Raw genomic sequence first — 18,181 nt, forward strand, 5'->3', positions numbered from 1 at the left:
GTGGGTTTTATTTTTGTGGTTCTTTTTAACTTGTAGAGAAGTTGTAAACAAGTCCTTGGTGTAACCATTTTATTGCCATTTTTCCTGGATGCATCTGCAGTATACTTTTATGGCTACATGTAATGCATATTTAAATGCAGTTTAGATAACTGTGTTAAAGTGGGCCTTGTTAAATATGTGTGATCATCTGATTGGTCATGTTACTGGTCCTTACTGGACAGGTTTAAAGTGCAGCGTGCAGATTAATGTTCATTGATAGATGGTTTTTAAAGGACTTTCCCAATCAACAAAATTTATGAAAGAATAATCCTTTTAGTTGTATAGCTCTTCACATCTTAGCAAAATGTGACACGTAGTTGTCCAAGTGTGTAAGTGGACAATGTGAATATTTTTTGGGATGCTTTTATTTAATCCTGGTTCATTTACTGTTATTATTTATTAATATAATTAATAATATTCAAATATAATAATTTTGATTTGATTATATACACATAATCTACATTCACCAGCCCATTGGGCTTTGTATTTTGATGGACACGGCAAAGAAGGATGACTTGGCTTTTCTGGCAGTTACGATGGAAGCGATAGTTTGTGGATATTGTACCACATTCAGGCACCTAAACAATACCTTTTAATCGCTAGTGCAGTCAACCCTCTGATATTCTAGATTACAAATGCAGTATTGCCGCTGCTTGCAACATATTGCCTGAAGCTAACCCCAGCATGCTTTTGTCAAACGAGGGAAAAATGCAAACAGGGAGGCAAGACTCCAATTAATTGGCCATAGATATGCAGCTACATGAAACCATTAATGGGGAGCAAATAGCTTTAACTTTGTTTCTAATGTAATATAAACTTTAATTAATAAAGTGTGTGATGAAGTGGAGACTTATCAAACAAGCCCTGTGTCCATTAAAGGCCCTAAACCCTCACAAGGCAGGTTTATTAAACCCAGTTTCGAAACGTGTTTATGAGCCCCATGGAGAAGAAACAGGGAGAAATGCCGAGACATGAAGAAAAAGAAATGAGTTTGTGTAATTAGTGAAAATTAAGAGCTTTTAATCCAGGAGGAGGGATGGTAGGAAGGGAAACAGGGAGAGAGAGAGGGTTGGGAGAGAAGTATTGGCATGGTGAAATGGGTGGGAGGGACTGTGGATCTAGTGCTTAGCTTACTTTTGTTTGCCCCTGAAGAAATGAACAAGGACCCAAAAGCACACACCTAATAAAGATACTCATAATAAAAATATGGTTATTTTTGTAAGGGGCTTTGAAAGCACAGCTTCCTTCACCTACAAGGACCTCTTTGTTAAAAAATAAATAAATAGTTGGGTCACATCTTTGCACCCGTTCGTGTGGGTGGATGCAGATTCCGTTTCTTGATGTGATCAGATTTTCAGTCACCTGATCACATTTTTTTTCCTTTTCTTAAACTTCTTTGCATAAAAAAATCTGTCTTTATGTGCCACTGTGAGATGATTATTTCCCATATATCTCTTTAATGGAGAGTGTCTATAGGACTCATCCACACCTTTACCTCAGCAGAAGCTTTCCTCAGACTTTATATTATCAACAGAAATGTTATTTCCTGGTCCATCTGAGGGTGGCATTTCTTTGCTCGATTTCATGACACACATCAAGACAACTTCCACTGACAGTTTCTGCTTCACTGGCCCTGACCTTCTAAAATGAATCCAGATGTTTTAAGTGATGGACAGAAGAAGTGAAGAGCGAGGGCGCAGTCATGTTTTGGAGACAGGGTGATAGTATTGCATTAGATGGAAAAGTACAATCATCCCCCCTGCAGGATTTGCTACAGAGCAGAAATATAATACAGACCCCACCTCATCCGTTCAGCGCGGTTGGCATTACATACATGAGTTAAATGGGCTCTTGGTGTTCATAGCCCTGCCAGTCAATGAGGCCAAACAATCGTATGAGGAATACTGACCATTCAAGGTTTAAGTGCAGCAAAGCAGTTTTCACACCCAAGTGGAAAATGTTAAGTAATTTCCAAACGTTGTCTCAGGTAAGGACCCCCTATCGTTTACAACACAGGCATGAGACATTTTAGTGTGCTTTTCTTAGTGCCGGGAGCCATGCGCGATTGTGAGCGCACTTAACCTCTCTCTCCTGTGGAGTCTTTCTGGCTCAAAACTGCCCTTAATGGATGTTATAAGTTCTTCCACGGCCCATGCCTTTGTCTTCGAAGAGGAATTACAACTCTCATTAAGTAGTTGTTTTTTCCTTATCAGCTAAATGTGCAATCACTTTACTTTGATAAAATGAAGTATACTACTTACGTGGACTACTTGCTGCTGTGTAGTATTATGCGGTGCTGTATCTTCATCCCATACATGCTCCAGGAAGCTCATTTTTTTCATTTTTGCTTTGATGGTTACTGAATAAAAAAGAAATACCCACATCCTCCTTTTATGTCTGCTTCAGTCCGGCATACAGCAACAGACGGATGGTAAACATGGACTTGACTGCTGACAATTATTTCATCCTGCATTTGAGAAGCATAGCCAGCACATATTCCTGTTGAATTCCTGCCCAGGCTTCACTGTGCAGAGCTTTTTGATTGTCATGTTATGATTTTCCCGCCCTTTAAGCAACCGAAAGCACACAGCAGGATCAGAATGTTTGTTTTGAATGAAGATTCTCAAGAGAGAGATTAATCAACATTAAACACAATGAGGCGTGTGTGTATATTTGGGAGTAAGCAATATTACCCCCCCCCCCCCCCCCCNNGATGGAATAATAGAAATCCGGTGGCATGTGTTTTTCTGGAGATCAGTAGCTCCACTGGGCTGACTTGCCAGCAAGATATGCAGAACAACATTTTTGTGGAATCTGTTCTTTTCAGAAAACAGAATCCTTGAGTTAAAAGTGCCTAAAAAAACATTTTTAGACTATTTAACTAAAGTTCTAGTCCAGAACAAAGTATATCACATGCACTGCAATTGGTTAAAATTATGCATTTTTGACTTGCTGTCACTTTGGCCTTCCTCAAAAGGGCCAGAATTTATAATTGTAAATTGTTATAAAGTTTCTGCTCAATAATTACACCTTCTGTGCATACATTACAGTGTAATAATATACCAAAATAAAGACACTCAGTAAAAATTAAAGGAATGACAAATGTCAAGGCTGGTGCAGTGGAGAGCTGGGGCCATGCTACATGCTACAGGGTCTGTCATGACTGACTGTGTATGGAGTTACATGTAATGTATCCACTACCTTCCACTATGTGCTTTGTTCTCCCGGGAAATGAAGTCAGTTTGGGCTTCCTCTGCTGCTTTTAAATCTGTGGAGTCCTATAAGGCAGAAACCCATGAATGGCCACTGGGAATACTGTGTGAGCTTCCTGCTCTGATAAGAAGACAGCTACCTACAACAGAGGTAGAGGATGGACAGAGAAGAGGAGGTTGGGAGACAGTGTGGAGGAGAGAAAGTGTAAGATACTGCCATGTAGGTGATTATTTGAGAATGGGAAGGGAGTAGGAATAAATGCATGCTTTTTTTGTTGAATAGTTGAGTAGCTAATTAAAATAGAGATAGAATGTATCATGGTAATAGCATAAACTTGAACATAAACCAGATTGTCTTTTTTTAATATGTTCCAAGAGTTCACACACGCATACACAGGCAAAAACTTTAAACCTGAGGGGATATGGAGACCAATCATCCTACATCTGATGGAATTGGTATGCAGAAAAGGTGCTCTGTCCTTCAGTGGTGGCCTACTTTGAAAGTAAAATAGCAACTATTGGAAAAATAGAATGCCAATACAGTACTTAATATGCGTGCATATCAGGCGAGTGCAATGCTGTGGAGGCACACCTGAGAGGAATATGAAACTTCGGGCCAGGTGCTTGGTTCCCCGAGAGAGTGGAGACCGGAGGGTTTGGAGAACAGAGGGAGTGTTTGAAGTCCTGGAGGACGCTGCTGATTGTGGGTGGTATGGTAAGTCATAAGCCTCAAAAACACATGCTGCCACCTGGTTGTCTGAAATAGGCTGCCATGCAATTATCTGGGTCCTGAAGTGCATCTGCAACTTGGAGGTAGTGCAGATTTACTTTCTCAGCGTATGTTTCTTGTTAACTGTTCTTGTTTGAAAATCTTGAAGAGGATGGAGCTATAAATTCCTTAGACTGAACACTTTTCACTTCACCCATCTTAAAACGAAGGCTCTCATATTTTTATATTTTACATCCATTTCTTAAATTGTAAAATATTTGCAATTTAGGAGGCACTCCATGCTGCATTTGATGTCTGAGCCGATGCTGAAGCAATGCATTATAAGAATAATAAACTTAATTTTAGTTTCAAAGTGCTTTATATGGTTGAACCGGGAAAAACAATACAAGCAATATTGCCGTGTTCTCACTTCCAATTCCAATTCTATAAATAAATAAAAATAAAAAAAATCTATGAACACATTCAAAGGTAGTGATAAGTCAGATACAAGGAAGATGTTGGGAAAGCTGTATCATCATCATCATCATCATCATCATCATCATTTTTTATTCATTCTTTCTTTAATTTGGGCAGATTTTTCCCCCATGAATGTCAAGATCATTTTTATTTATTTTTTCTCCCCGCCCCCTTTTTTTTTTATTGGCCCACTCTTTGTGCATGTCACAGGTGACCAGCCTCAACTGCTGTCACAGATAACAGCTCCTGGGTTGAAAAGGATGAGGCAACAGGGAATCTGTCCATCAGAATGAGGAAAATGCCTCCGGAATCCAGTACATATATCTAGTTGTGCACACACCTAATAATTTACATAAACACACACACAGACAATTCTGCATTATTATTACGAATGGCAGACAAGAGACTACCATGTGTGTGTCTGTGTGTATATACAGTGTGTGTGTCTACCCATAGTACACAGTGTAGTGTCTGCTGAGTGTTATCATTCAACAAAGTGTATAAAGCCACTCTACTATACACACAGTAGCTAAAATAGCTACTCACACCAATAAAAGAGCAACAGGCATTACTCAATTATATATAATTTATCATTTATATAACTAACTAAAACAGTCATACATATATTATTATATATATATATATAGTGTAGGATCTGCTGCATGAATCGGTGTAACTCAGGTTAAGATATGGTTGGAAGGAGAAAAGGAAAAATAAGCAACAAAAAATGTAATCGTGGTACACTTTCACTGCACATGATGGTGGATCAGTGGCATTTTCAAGCGTTTATCCTTTTGTCTGTTTCATTTCAGGAATGTCTCTGAATCCTGGCATGTTTTTCCACACTGGCTTTTAAATGAAGGCATCATGGCAGAGTGCACACCAAATGAATGTAAACCATTCACATGACCCCACACTATGAAGGTCTTGTTAGTGTATATTTTGCTACAGCACATGTTGATTCACATTTCTCAGGTGGAGCCCATCAGTTCAGAGACTGGTGCTCAAGAGAATGGCAGCAATTCAGAACATCAAATTGCTTAAGTGATATACTTACATGTCAAAGCACCACAAACTCTGCCTTTTAGAGCCGTAATGGTTATATTTTAGCTATTGTGGTTTCACAAGAGTGGATCTTAAAAGCATATCAAATGTAAAAATAGAATTTGTTTAGAGCTGGCAGACTGCAGAGTAGATGTACTGCAGAGTACCATACAGTGCAGTATGTAGAATTGCCTGGCAGCTTTCCTTTGTTAGACAGTGATGTGCTTGTGTGGGAAAGTTTGATATTGTGCTCACACAGGCTACCAACAAATCTTTTTTTGCATCGTACTGAATGGTGCATCTGCTATGCTGTGTACAGTATATCAAGCATTTAAAAGATGTACCATGGAATAACCAGATTGTGCGTATTAGAGTGTATCGTCTATATGCATGTATTTTCCCCACATTTTGTTGCATTTCAACCCAATTCTGTCTTCTTGGCAGCTGGAGAAATGCCATTATGAATTTGTTTTTTTCTCTTCTACGATAAGTCTTGGCAGGATTCAGCAGTTTTTCTTTAACACGTGTGCACTTAACACTTTATATGTCAGAGGCAAATTGGAACATCCATAAAATTCACCTGACAACTGACACTTGGCTGGAGATAAACATCTGGTGCTAGCACAACTTGTGTTTATCTGTTATTTATGGCTATTAAGGGTGAAATGACAGTTGGGTGTGAAACACTTTGAGAATTCACATTGATCTTTTTGTTTTTCTTTTCTTTGTAGTCCATTTGTGGCTACTTATGAGCGTATTCTTATGTGGACATCAAAGAGGGAATTGTATAAGGGAGTCAGAAATTCTAAAGGTTCATGTTAAGATCAAGACCAATGTTTGTGCGAAAGAGTTGAAGATTGCAGTGGAGTACGCTGACTGGGCCAAATAAACTTGAGAGAGAACACACATTCCAGAGATCATCTTATGCTATTGGACATGTATTTGCCTTTATGCAGTTCCCCTTCATGTAGCGGTACCTACTGAAAGGCCTAGAGCAGCACAAGTCTCTGTACTTGCTTTTGATCAGCACACCACATCAGCCTCTGTGAGTTTTACCGTGTTCACAATTATTATGAAACCTCAGTGGATGCTACACTGACTCTCTGGAGATCAGTGGGCTCAAGTCTCGTCTTACGTTTTATCATAATCATCCATATGGTTTGCATTTTTGACAGTCATTATTTCAGAAACATTTACTTTCAAATGTTGCCTTAAGTAAATTCAGCAGCAAGTCATTCTAGATTTTGATAGTTATTTAATCATAGAGGAGGGATACATGACTTACTGTGCATTCTCACTGCTTTCTCATGTTCAATATCATACATTTATACACAGCCTTTACCACAGCCTTGCCATAAGAGAAAGTGTGTTTCTTCATGTTACAACACAATATTTTTCTAACTGGACTGAAATGGTAGTTATGTAACATGGGGACTAAGCAATTCTTGTGTTTTAACCCTTACAGTTTGCTATTATTGCTATCATACATTACCTTGCGTCTTAACTGTTTGCAGTTAAAAAACAAATCGTTTTTTTGTGTAATTGAGTTTTGTGTAATTGAGGTGGCCAGCTGTAATGCCATTATTTCAAGCGATGGTGTATTGTTGGTTTAGGGTAGCAACAACTAAAAGTCTAGGTCAGCAGTATGGTCTTTTATTGGAACCATCCACTCACTCACAGGCTTCATTTTACAAGGAAAACTTCACTAAATGACTGACTCAGTGCCTCAGCATCCCTTTTACTGCCAACAGGTTAATACAAAATCCCATCCAAGTCTTCCAGACAGGAAGGTAGCAGCAGGACTCATAAACACATCATAATCAGCCCACTAAAAGGTGGGTTGCACTTAAATGGTCTGTGCCCCAAACATGAAAGACATCCCTAATTCGACTGTAGTCCGAGTCAAGAATACAATTGCGGTACTGCTTCTGGAGTCATCAAGTATGCATGTGTCAGAGACAAAAGCCTGCTTTACATGCAGGGTTCTGACCTCCTGCCTTCTCCTACAGCGCAAAAGCAAGTCTATCATTATCACTCATTAAGCCTAACCTGTTTTTATTCTCGCTGACTAAACAAAGGATAATTGTAATCAAGATTTGTACTGTACAGCATGTAGTGTCACAGGCTGCACTCTAGTAAGCCAAATTTAAAATAATAACAGGTTGGCTGCTTTTCATGTCACAAAATTATAATGAGGGACATTTCAATTGCATATGAGAGATGTCAATTTTTATAATTCTTATGTGTGTGTATATAGTTCATCCATTCCTTTCTTAACACTCACTTATCAAGCTCCCTTCCTGTTTCTTATAGGGATTTTCTAGTTTTTTATCGCTTCTCCCAACAATTATGTCTTTTAGTCTCTTATTTTGTCTCTATCGGTGGCCAATGGATTTCACTGTAGGTAGTAATTTCATAGGAAGTGGTAACTATCTACCAGAAGGCCACAGTGTTTGTGAGTGAGGTTCTGATGCAAGCATTCTGAGTAACAAGAAGTGGCACTTTTTCATCCAAACAGCTCAACAGCATATTTTTTTTATTTTGTCAGGCTTATTTCCACCACCCCACCTCTTCTCTCTTCTCTCGCCTTCTCTTCAGTTCTCCAGAGTATCTTTTCTTTACTGTCCCTGACCACATGGATACTACACCCACACAGAGCACATCAGTTCTCAACACCTGCCATTACTCCTCTGTCTCTAAAAATCTACATGCATTTGTGTATGAGTAAGATAATGTAAATCTGTACCCAACACCCCATGTAGCAATCTTCTTTGTCTGTTAAAGGAAAACACAACTTTTAACACTGAGTCATTATTGGCCTAATATTACTCTATATACAGTACAGTAGAGGTACAGTACAGAGAGTCTTTATTTCAGACCTCTGTCTGTGAAGCTGATTGCTGTGACAAATGTTGACATGCTAATAGTGGCTGACTGCAGATAGAGGCATTCATGCCATTATGGCCACAATGCAGCTTTCACAATGAAGAGGCTATTGGTTGAGATCGGTTGTCATTCTGCATCTAAACAGATCAACACAGAGTAAAAGAAAGAGACGGAGAAATACTCGTAAACATCCAAGCAGGTGAGCAGGTGGTTTTGGGATTTAAATGCAGCTGCACGACTGAGTGCCTCTCTTTACGTTCATATTCTCCCTGCCTCTCTTTTAACTCTATCCCCAGGTGTCGCACGCTGCATCTTTAATCAGGGCATGTCTGCCTTGACACCCTCATGTCACCAGAACATGCTACTCTGCAGCTGTTTGAAGAATAGTCATCATGAGGTGACATGATGGAAGCTGCTACCGCCTCAATCACATTGCGCAACCAATCCCAGCTTTTTATTTTATGCATTTGCACGTGAATGGAGTGGCATGCATTTCAGTGGCAGACACAGCATCAGCTGTCTTTTATGTGATTGGGGACTTCCAACTTTACTGTATATATCTGTCCCCATGTTGATTGCCAAGGATAAACCTATTGCTGCTAACAAGCGTGGAGTCAAGCTGACAGAATGAGAAAAAGTTATTTCCCCCTCCTCTTGTCCTCATCTCTCAGCAAACCTTGACATTTTACAGCACAGCAATGTGAAGTATTTCTTAAGTCCTTTCACGCCTCAGTTGACAAATTGGATCAACCTATCGGTTAACCTTCACGAGAGAAAGAGATAATACTTGAGCACATTTCTTAAAAATAAAACATAAGCATGGTCTTCTTTTCCTTGTCTGACAACTTTCATGTGTCACTTTTCTGAGCTATTTCTGAGACACACCTGCATTTTTCCAAAAAGCAATGGTGGGTAATCTGAGAACAAAAACACCTTAATCCTAAAAACCTACAACAACTGACGGTTTCATAGGCCCATCACTTATTGTTTTGTGCTCATATAGTCAGACTTTACAGGAGTTTAGTATATTCATAATGTCAAAGCTTAAACAAAACCTCTGGCAATACAGTAAAATTAAAGTCAACAAACAATACAAAATATAATGAGACAGAATACAAATCAAAACTAATTTCATCTTGCTTGTTTATCATCCTATTTCCATCAGAAAAATTGAAGAATGAATCTAGAAATTATAGGAACTGGGCTACTCATGAAAGGGAGAGAATAACTTTGCTTCATAAAGGATAGAGAGGGGGCAGATTATGTTCTGTCAGCTGACAAATATACAAAATGCAACCCTGTCGAATACATTCCAAAGTAGGACAGCCACTGTACAGACAAAACCCAGGCAGTTTCTCTGTAGCAGACAGTATAAATGACATCCAGAGCATATTCAGTCCTATTTTAACCATGTGTTGAAGGTAAAACAGTTAGTCATTGTCATGAGGCATGTTTGCTTTCTTACCAGAGAATGGATAAGAAGACCAGTAACAATTTAATTTCCTCACTGGGGAGATTGGTGCATGACATTTTTTTATTTTTTTTTTTCCATCCTAGCATGAAGTCTGTAGAAGGAAAAAACAGCTAGACTCACTTACAAGACAGACAACAGCCACAATTGGGTTTGGTTTTAAAGGCTTCATGATATCTCATTCTGTATATCTACACAAGTACACAACAAATGCAATAGTTGTTCAGAAACCTTTTTGACAGAGCCTGGCTACTGTTACTTACTTCTAATCTTCTAACCCTTAACTAAACATGTCCTGGATGAATCTCTAATAGCACGAGGGTGAAACTGATATTCTCATGTAACTCCCAGAAGAACAGAACACAAACACATTTCCTAATATCTACTTTAAAGGTGACCAGCAGTACAGGCACGCATGTTACATTTTCCACTGTTTCAGACTCTTTCAGTATACTCTGGAGTCCTTCTCTGGGCTTGGTCCTATGTAGCATGGTGCTGGGAGAGGTAATAGAGACTGCGGGGGCATCAGTAATCCTGTCAGCTGTCCAAAGAACAGCCTTAGTCTCAAATCTCTGTTCTTCATCCCCTCATAGTGACACGAGCTGGGCTTCAGTGTTGTCTTCTGAATGCTTAAGGTTGGATGGCACGGCATGGTCTTAACAGACGCCAGGGGCAGCCGTTTGGACCATAAACCTAGTGCCTTCCCACCAGCGCTCAAGCGCATTGGGTCACAACGAGCAGCCTTGGCACCACCAGAGAATGGTTTCCTAGAACTGATTGGCTGTCAGGCTCAATCCATTCGCTGCCCCCAGGAGCATGTCTCCATGACCAATTTAAGAGGCAGAGTCAGAGCCTTCCCACACTCCCTGCCTCAGAGAGGGAGAACAACAGTCATGCGAAGATGTGGGCAGATTAAATATATACTTGTTAAAAGGCTGTACAAAGCCCCAGGTCATTGAGAATGCTCAGAGTTATTGATTTGAGGGATTTTTTTATTTGCTCAGCATTGTTATATTTTTTCTTTTAAGTTCATTTTCACAGGCCGTTTTGAACAAATTTGTTCTATGTTGATGTAAAAGCAAAGTTGTGACTTGAGAGATGAAAGATACTGCAGCTACTGCAGCATTATTGCTCCTCCCATCGTAAATATAAATCCTAAGCTGTATTAGCTTTGCTAAAGTCTGTGGATACTTCCAGTTTGAATTAGAGGTTAATTACATCTCACCAACACTACATTTCTCAAGATTTACATTTATTTTTAATCTTAAGAAGAGATTCCTAATCACAATCATAAACTAAAAGTTAAGCAAATCATGAATCCTGATATCCCCTCACATTACTGCTCTGATTTTCCAGTTTTGATAGAAACTGACCATTTCCATTGGAAACATTGATCATTTGCAGTCCCTCTCTTCTCCTCTTGGAATAGAAACAGGGAACGGGGTCACTAAGGGATATCTGTGTTGTCTCAATTAGAAGAGGAGGCGTTTTTCTCACTGGGCCCTGCTCCAGCCCCAGCTGTGTACCTTCCACCGTGGGCTGAGCCTCTCCCTGCATACTGAAAACATTACTGGCTACGGGTCAGAATGTCACTCTGTGGGACTCATCCTTCTCCCTATGCACACACCTTTTATTTCTAAATCTTGAATAACCAGAACCAGATGGATTAAGATGGGAGGACAGATAACTCGAGAAAACTAGTTAAAAACCCATGTAGTCATGCCCACTTGAATGGGTGAATGCGTATTTTTTGGAAGTGTGCTTTGACACACAAGAGTGTGCGCGCACTCACACACTCTATCCACAGTTTCCATCATCATTATTATTATCGGCCTCTTTCCCAACTCCCTGTTATCGTTAGACATGATGATGATTGCATGGTTGATAGCTCCACCCCCCTCCTTCCACAGCTCCACTGTAATGGTTCACCTTGAGCTGAGGAGTATTTCTAAAGAAACTGAACATTCTTGCTATGGCAAGGTTAAAGAAAAATAAATAAATAAAGCTTGCTTTGGCACTTCCAAATACCTTGTTGCTCTTCCTCTTGTTGCTAAGAGATACTCAATCAAAGGAGATACTCAATCAAAGGCAAGCACATATATATATATGTGTGTGTGTGTGTGTGTGTGTGTGTAAAAATGCATATACACTCGAATACCAAGCATTGTTATCACACTTACCTTGTCACCACATCCTATGATATGTCTCATTCATACTGCATTTTTAGACTTTTGGTATTCTGTTTCAGTATACAATCAATGCAGGTTTGCCAAACTGAAAGTAAAAGAAATGATTTCACGTCTCTGAGTCAAAGGGAGAGGGATTGCCTTTTTGCGAATGGGAGCATGCTTTTGAGATCCAAGATAGCAGGAGGAGTGGATAGAGAGGTGTGTATCCACACAGCAAATTGGCTTTGGGGTTGAGAAAGAGACCTCTGTTTAGCCTTTGTCAATGGGAGAAATTGGTCACAGCTGGATTTCACTGGTCAATTGGTACGTTCAGATCTTGAGCGTGCTCTCTATTTTTGAAGGTCTCACTCATTATTCCAGCTATAACTGGGCCAGGCCCTTTTTTACCCTCTCACAAGTCTCTATCTTGCCGGTAGATAGTCAGCAATGCCTGTGTTCATGATGTTTTATCCCCTAATACCTTAATACTTTTTTATTTATTTGCTCATGAACTCCAAGGGATTCAGAATATATTCACTGGTCAATTGGTGCATGTATATTTAACACTTTTTTTTGGATTGGTATTTTCGTGGCATGGCCAGTGACTCTTCCTCAGAATTCATCTCCTTTAGACAGGCTGGCAGCTCTTCACCAGCTCAATACTCAGTGTGAGTCCCTGAGATGGAGGACAGGGCACATGTTTGCAGGCAGATTGCACATTTGAGGGAATAAATTGCTTCGTAGAGGACCAGACTCCACATTGTCTGTTCCACTATGTGTTACTTTGCCTTTACTGTAAATATGTTTGTTGAAGACCTGTCATCTGCACTTTCTTTTATTTCTCTTCAAGGCCTGATCATTTTATGGTGTCTAGTGGAGGGGCTCCGCCGGATGGTCTGTGTCCGGAAGTGAACATGTGGTAGTGTTTAGCTTTGTAATGCCCTGGGTTTTATGGACGTCTTGAGGGAGATATCACATGGAAGGCAACCAAGATAGTGATTCTGGGCCAACAAACAGACAGGATGTCCAAGTGTTGGAGAACTCTTGTTATCACAGAGCTTCCCAAGGGTATACCTCAGTCCAAAGCCCACAGTGTAGGCTTAACATGGATGCCAAGTCATCCTTAGTAAGCCAAATCTGTATTTGCTCAAACATTCATGTATTTTTTCAATGGAACCTCTATCAATTTGGTGACTCCTTTTGGCACAGAGCAAGCTTCAACTCCCCCTCAGTTAATGAAATGTGTAACAGTTATGTTCACCAGAGACTTCTCTTCATGTGGTTATGTTGGATTTAATGAATCTTTTTTGTTTTTTGTTAAAACGTGGTTTTGAAACACTTACTCCTTGACATGCATCTCAAAGCTCTTCACCCTTGTAAGTTAATATATTACAACATATCAGTGTGAAATACTAACTATTTATAATTCATTGGTACATTTCCTCTTCTCAAACTTGCATGACCAATATCAAGTCAAAAGTATTTGACCCTATCATTTCCCTTAGAGGACCATCTGGCCCAAGAATCAGCTACGCCGAAGTTGAGCTCTACATAATACAGTGGGTCCAAACTTAGGAAGCATTGTTCATATTTCAACAGATTTTCTCCAGTATTTCAAAGACTGAGTTTGTCCGGATAATAACACCTTCCTGTCACATTATTCCACCCAAAATATCAATTATTAAATTTTTGGGCTGCTTGTAAGTTAGCTTGTTTAAGATTTTATCATTATGTATTGATCTGACAGCCTGACACAGAGATAATATATCTCTATACAATATGACTTTATGTAACCATTGTACACAATGGCTCCAAGGAAACCAGCGAGCTGCCAAAAAAACTCCCAAGCTGCGCTCATCACAAATGGCTCTTTACTGAGTGATTGCTGGGGAGATTCTATTAACAAATATAAATCTGTGCAAGAGGGATGGCATTGTTGTCAGAGTATTACAATTTAGCCACTGGGCAACTAGTAAAACACGTTTAAATGTTGGCAAGGACTTTGATCAGCTGTTAGGGACCTACACTGTTGGACAGGTTAAGCTTTCTTGGCAGAAAAAAATAATTAGATGGACATTCATTCCCAAGTTGCAGTTTAATAAAGAGAAAAAGAAAAACTTTTGTCCCTGTTTAACTCAGTCTAAGTATGACTACAACTGCTAGCTGACAACATTTGTGTTTTGGAAACATTTATAAAACTTATTGTGGCCAACCATCTGGTAGAATTATGTCACCTATAGTCATCCTCTCCACACACCTGGGACTCCAACTAGTGTGGCAGCTCAAATGTGCGTAAGCCCTCCAGGGCCCATCAGTCCACATGCAGTGCTCAGAGGAAACATGTGACATGTGGCATAATTGAGTCAGCCAGCAAATACTGTAGCAGAAATCAGCCAACTGATGCCACTACTCAGTGCCCAGCGGGGGAGCTCTGAGCTGGTTCGGACGGCATCACAAAGGAATGTGCCTGTTTCAGAATATTAAAGGCACTGTTTTTCTGTTTAATTTGAGATAGCATGGGGCCCTGGGGGTAAGGGCAAAGACAGCTGAGGCACTGACGAATGGGCCGAGAGCACCCTGCTGAGAGTGTAAGGTACCTGGGTGAGAGATTCAAGTGGTAGTAGAGAAAATAATGGAGGTTTCAAGAGAACAATTTAGTGCGAAAAGCAGCCAAATTTCCTCTCTCAGTTTAATTTGCCCTCTGTCTGTGGGCCATTCTCTAAGGGAGATCATTGTTTCCTCATGTTTTATTTTTGCTGGCTCTCCAGTTTCTTTGTCCAAGGCTCTTGCCACATAAGAAATCCAGCAGGATTCCTTGGGCCTCACTGGTTACTTACTCCGTGTATGTGAGTCAGGATATTTTAGCTGTAATGTTGTGGTCATTGGATTTATTTATGAAGTGATTAATATTTATTTTGTCTCTGTCTTATTTGGTGGGTTTGGAGGAATTCTCATTCTGAAAATTGCTGACACCAAAATGTGAGAAGAGATATGTTTGCCAGACTCTAAAATCAAAGGCATAAAAAAACCTAACCCTGGAATTTGGGTTTATATTTTCTTTGATTTGAAAGCAGACAAATGCTTTGACATTACAGGGCCTGGCATATTTTTTTTCTCTAGTTTCACCTACCTTCATCCCCTCACCAGATAAACGGATAAGTGCCACTGTAATTGAAAAAAAGTGGATCCTCTTTAAGGCGAGGATCCAAGAATTAATTTATTGAAAGAGTTTTTAATGCTTGTAAATGGTGGTGACCTAATCCTGACAAAGAATGAAGCAAAACACTGTCTCATGAAAGTGGTAAAACAAACCAAGTGTGTGGAATTTTGCACTCATCAGACCAACATTATAGCAGGCTCTAATCAAAGGGTTGTGCTCTGTTAAAACACTTTCACTTCATATTAATTGGCTAGGAACTGCATTTTAAAGTCTTGCATCTCACCACATTGTTTTTGCTGTTTGCAAAAATAAAAGTTCAAGCCACTGGCTGAAGTGTATCCCTGAGCTCCACTTAATATGAAGGTGATACAGCTTGTTGTGTACCTTGGTCCGAGTGGACCTAAAGTTAAATAGCACAGACTCTGTCAGCCTCTAAGGAACATCCTCAGATGTTGACAGAAAATCAAACCATAAGTAACATTGGTACATACTTAAACCCTTTTTAGCACTGCTTAATACAGTAAACAACTGCATCCCTGATGTCATGTGTAGACAACAAGCACCGGAGTTAGGCAGGTGCCTTCAGCATTGCTTCTTCTGGCTGCCCAGGAGATGTTGCCTCTTTGATAGTTTCTTCAAATATGCAAGCCAGCGCAATGGGAGCAGATTGTTTGTTCTAGATTTCCTGGGAGACTCCCACCTTGGGCTTAAACAGAGCAGTTGTGATGATTACAAAAAAGTGTGCTGCCTCTCCCATAAGCCATCGGGAAGAGAAAGACAAGTCTAAGGAATCTTCTCTTTCATATTGCTGCTTCCCTATTGTGAACAATTCTCATTCACCCTTCTGCAGTAATGTGATTCCCATTTATTGACCTTTTGTACATGGATACTTATGTTTTCAGAACTTTATGTTATTGAAGTGTAAATGAAGAGTAATACACACTGACATGTGGTGTTTCCCCAGAGAGACTCCATAATGTCTCTATTATGAAAACAAAGGTCTCTTCATTCTTGGACAAATTTGTCTATTGTGTTCAGTCATGTAACAGACTTAATGCCATTTTCTGGGATTGTGGGGGGTTACTCAATTATCTCCTTGGCTCTAGAAAGTTGACAGACAGGGCCTAAGGGAAGAAGCTGTGCTTATCAGCCATCTACCCACTGTCACAATGACAGAAATGATGGCACACACAAATAAATGAAGAGGGGGAAGTTATCTGCAGGACTGTGCTCTGATGCCACAGCTGATGGTATTGCACATTATGTAGTTCCAGTGTAATGTTAAAGGGGGCTGTCATGAATCACATCTGCCTTTCAACAAACCAATGTTATACATCATGTACGGTGGCCTTACAAATGCTGGACACAAAGAAGACGACAGATTTTTACCCAGCTGCCCGGCAATGTTTCCATTTAGCTTATTTTAGCAATGTGGTTTTTGAGAACAATTGTGGTTTAATAACACATTGTATAAGACATTTGATGACCGTCCCTTTAATTACATACATTCTGATACGTTATGTTTAGTGTATTATTTCAAAGTAGTGTACTGAATGTCGGACACATCACGGTGTTGATAATTTAAGTAGCCCACCAAATATTTCAGCAGTAGTAGTATGAATAGTAACTCAATGGTTTTGCGTGATATGGAACCAAAATGCTGTTTGCTGTTTACTGTTGTTCATGTTTTTTAACTGGTTTATACCATCAGCTTATGTTGTAATATGCGTAAATGTACAGTGCTAGAATATAATTTCAAAAATTTCAATTTAGTAATTCTGAAAATATTGTTTTTTGTCCCTACAGTGAAAAAAGACGTAAAAGATGAGACAGACGACAGAATGCAACAATTCAAGAAAAAGGCAAAGGAGCTTCGCATCTTGGATGCCAAGACAGCCCAGAATCTTTGTAAGTATTAACAGTTACTTAGTTATTTTACAGCCAATAACATAATGTTTAAAACCGAAAGTAATTTATTTTTAACCATGACCTTTTATGTCAGAAATGTCACTGTTATTTTCCATGACACCCAAGGCTTTTTCATACCCCTTAACAAAACTGAAACAAACAGCAGAAAGCCCTCAACAGTGATAGTGTTTTACTGAGCCCTTTGGGAAAACGTTTTCTTGGCAGTTGTTTAGCGGTCACCACAAGTGCATATAAACTGTGTCCAAGCTCCCTGTCTGTAATCATGTGTAAAGCTAATTCCTATCAGAACTTGGCACTGAAGCTAAATCTGACTGTTTTGAATCCCCAGGAGCCTAAGTGGACTAAATGTTTAGTTGATTTAGTTGATTGCTGGTGTGCAGTATTTACCGTACCCTCCAAGTTTTCCTTTATTTTGGTATTTTTTGGGTTGGGGATCATTTCAGGTTAGATGCAAATGATCTCCAAAAACCTCCTGCCGTAGAATTTCACTAACCTGTCACTCAACCTCTGCATCGTCTGTCCTCCATATGTATCTCTTTGATCCAAAATCCATCAAATGTGTGTACGAATTCATCATACAATCAAATTGACTGCTTGCAATCTTGTGTTGATTGGTGGGTAGATGTTTCCCCAAATCTTTGGGATTTCATCTGCAACCTTGACAGCCCTAACCTTAGAAAGACAAAGTAGATGGCAACACCTCATAAAATATACATTTAAAATGCTAAGATTACATGTCACCCTACTCCACCATCTTTGTTTCTTTTTACCTTTCTTAAAGCACAAGGAGAGGAATATGGCATACTATAGACTGGGATATTAGTATATATTTACGTGGAACTCGTATGGAATGTTAAAATAAGCTGAGAGATGCATATACACAGAAGCAACTACAAGTGCCTCTGAACCAATTTCCTTCCTGTTTTCTGGTGATATCAAGTGATGCTTCATATTCTTGCATCTTCCATGAACAGAGACCAGATGAATGAGTTAATCAGGCAAAATATTGGGATCTTATGTCAGGAAGGGGCATGTGGCAATAACATATGATGACACACAGAAGCGTTCCTGTGTGTGTGTGTGTGT

The 18,181-nt window shown here is 39.6% G+C and overlaps 1 protein-coding gene across 7 annotated transcripts in view; it reads left to right on the forward strand.

Annotated features, from left to right (window-relative positions):
• Positions 1 to 18,181, forward strand: part of diaph2 (diaphanous-related formin 2) — a 354,389-nt gene that overhangs the window by 179,055 nt on the left and 157,153 nt on the right. For all 7 annotated transcript variants that reach the window (XM_035669470.1, XM_035669472.1, XM_035669476.1 and 4 more), the window contains one exon: positions 16,973 to 17,074. In XM_035669470.1, the coding sequence (XP_035525363.1) occupies positions 16,973 to 17,074 (102 nt within the window). The remainder of the gene's footprint in view (positions 1 to 16,972; positions 17,075 to 18,181) is intronic.

Source organism: Morone saxatilis, unplaced genomic scaffold (assembly GCF_004916995.1).
Source record: "Morone saxatilis isolate NCDOM2014 unplaced genomic scaffold, NCSU_SB_2.0 Contig22, whole genome shotgun sequence".
Classification (NCBI taxonomy): Eukaryota; Metazoa; Chordata; class Actinopteri; family Moronidae; genus Morone; species Morone saxatilis.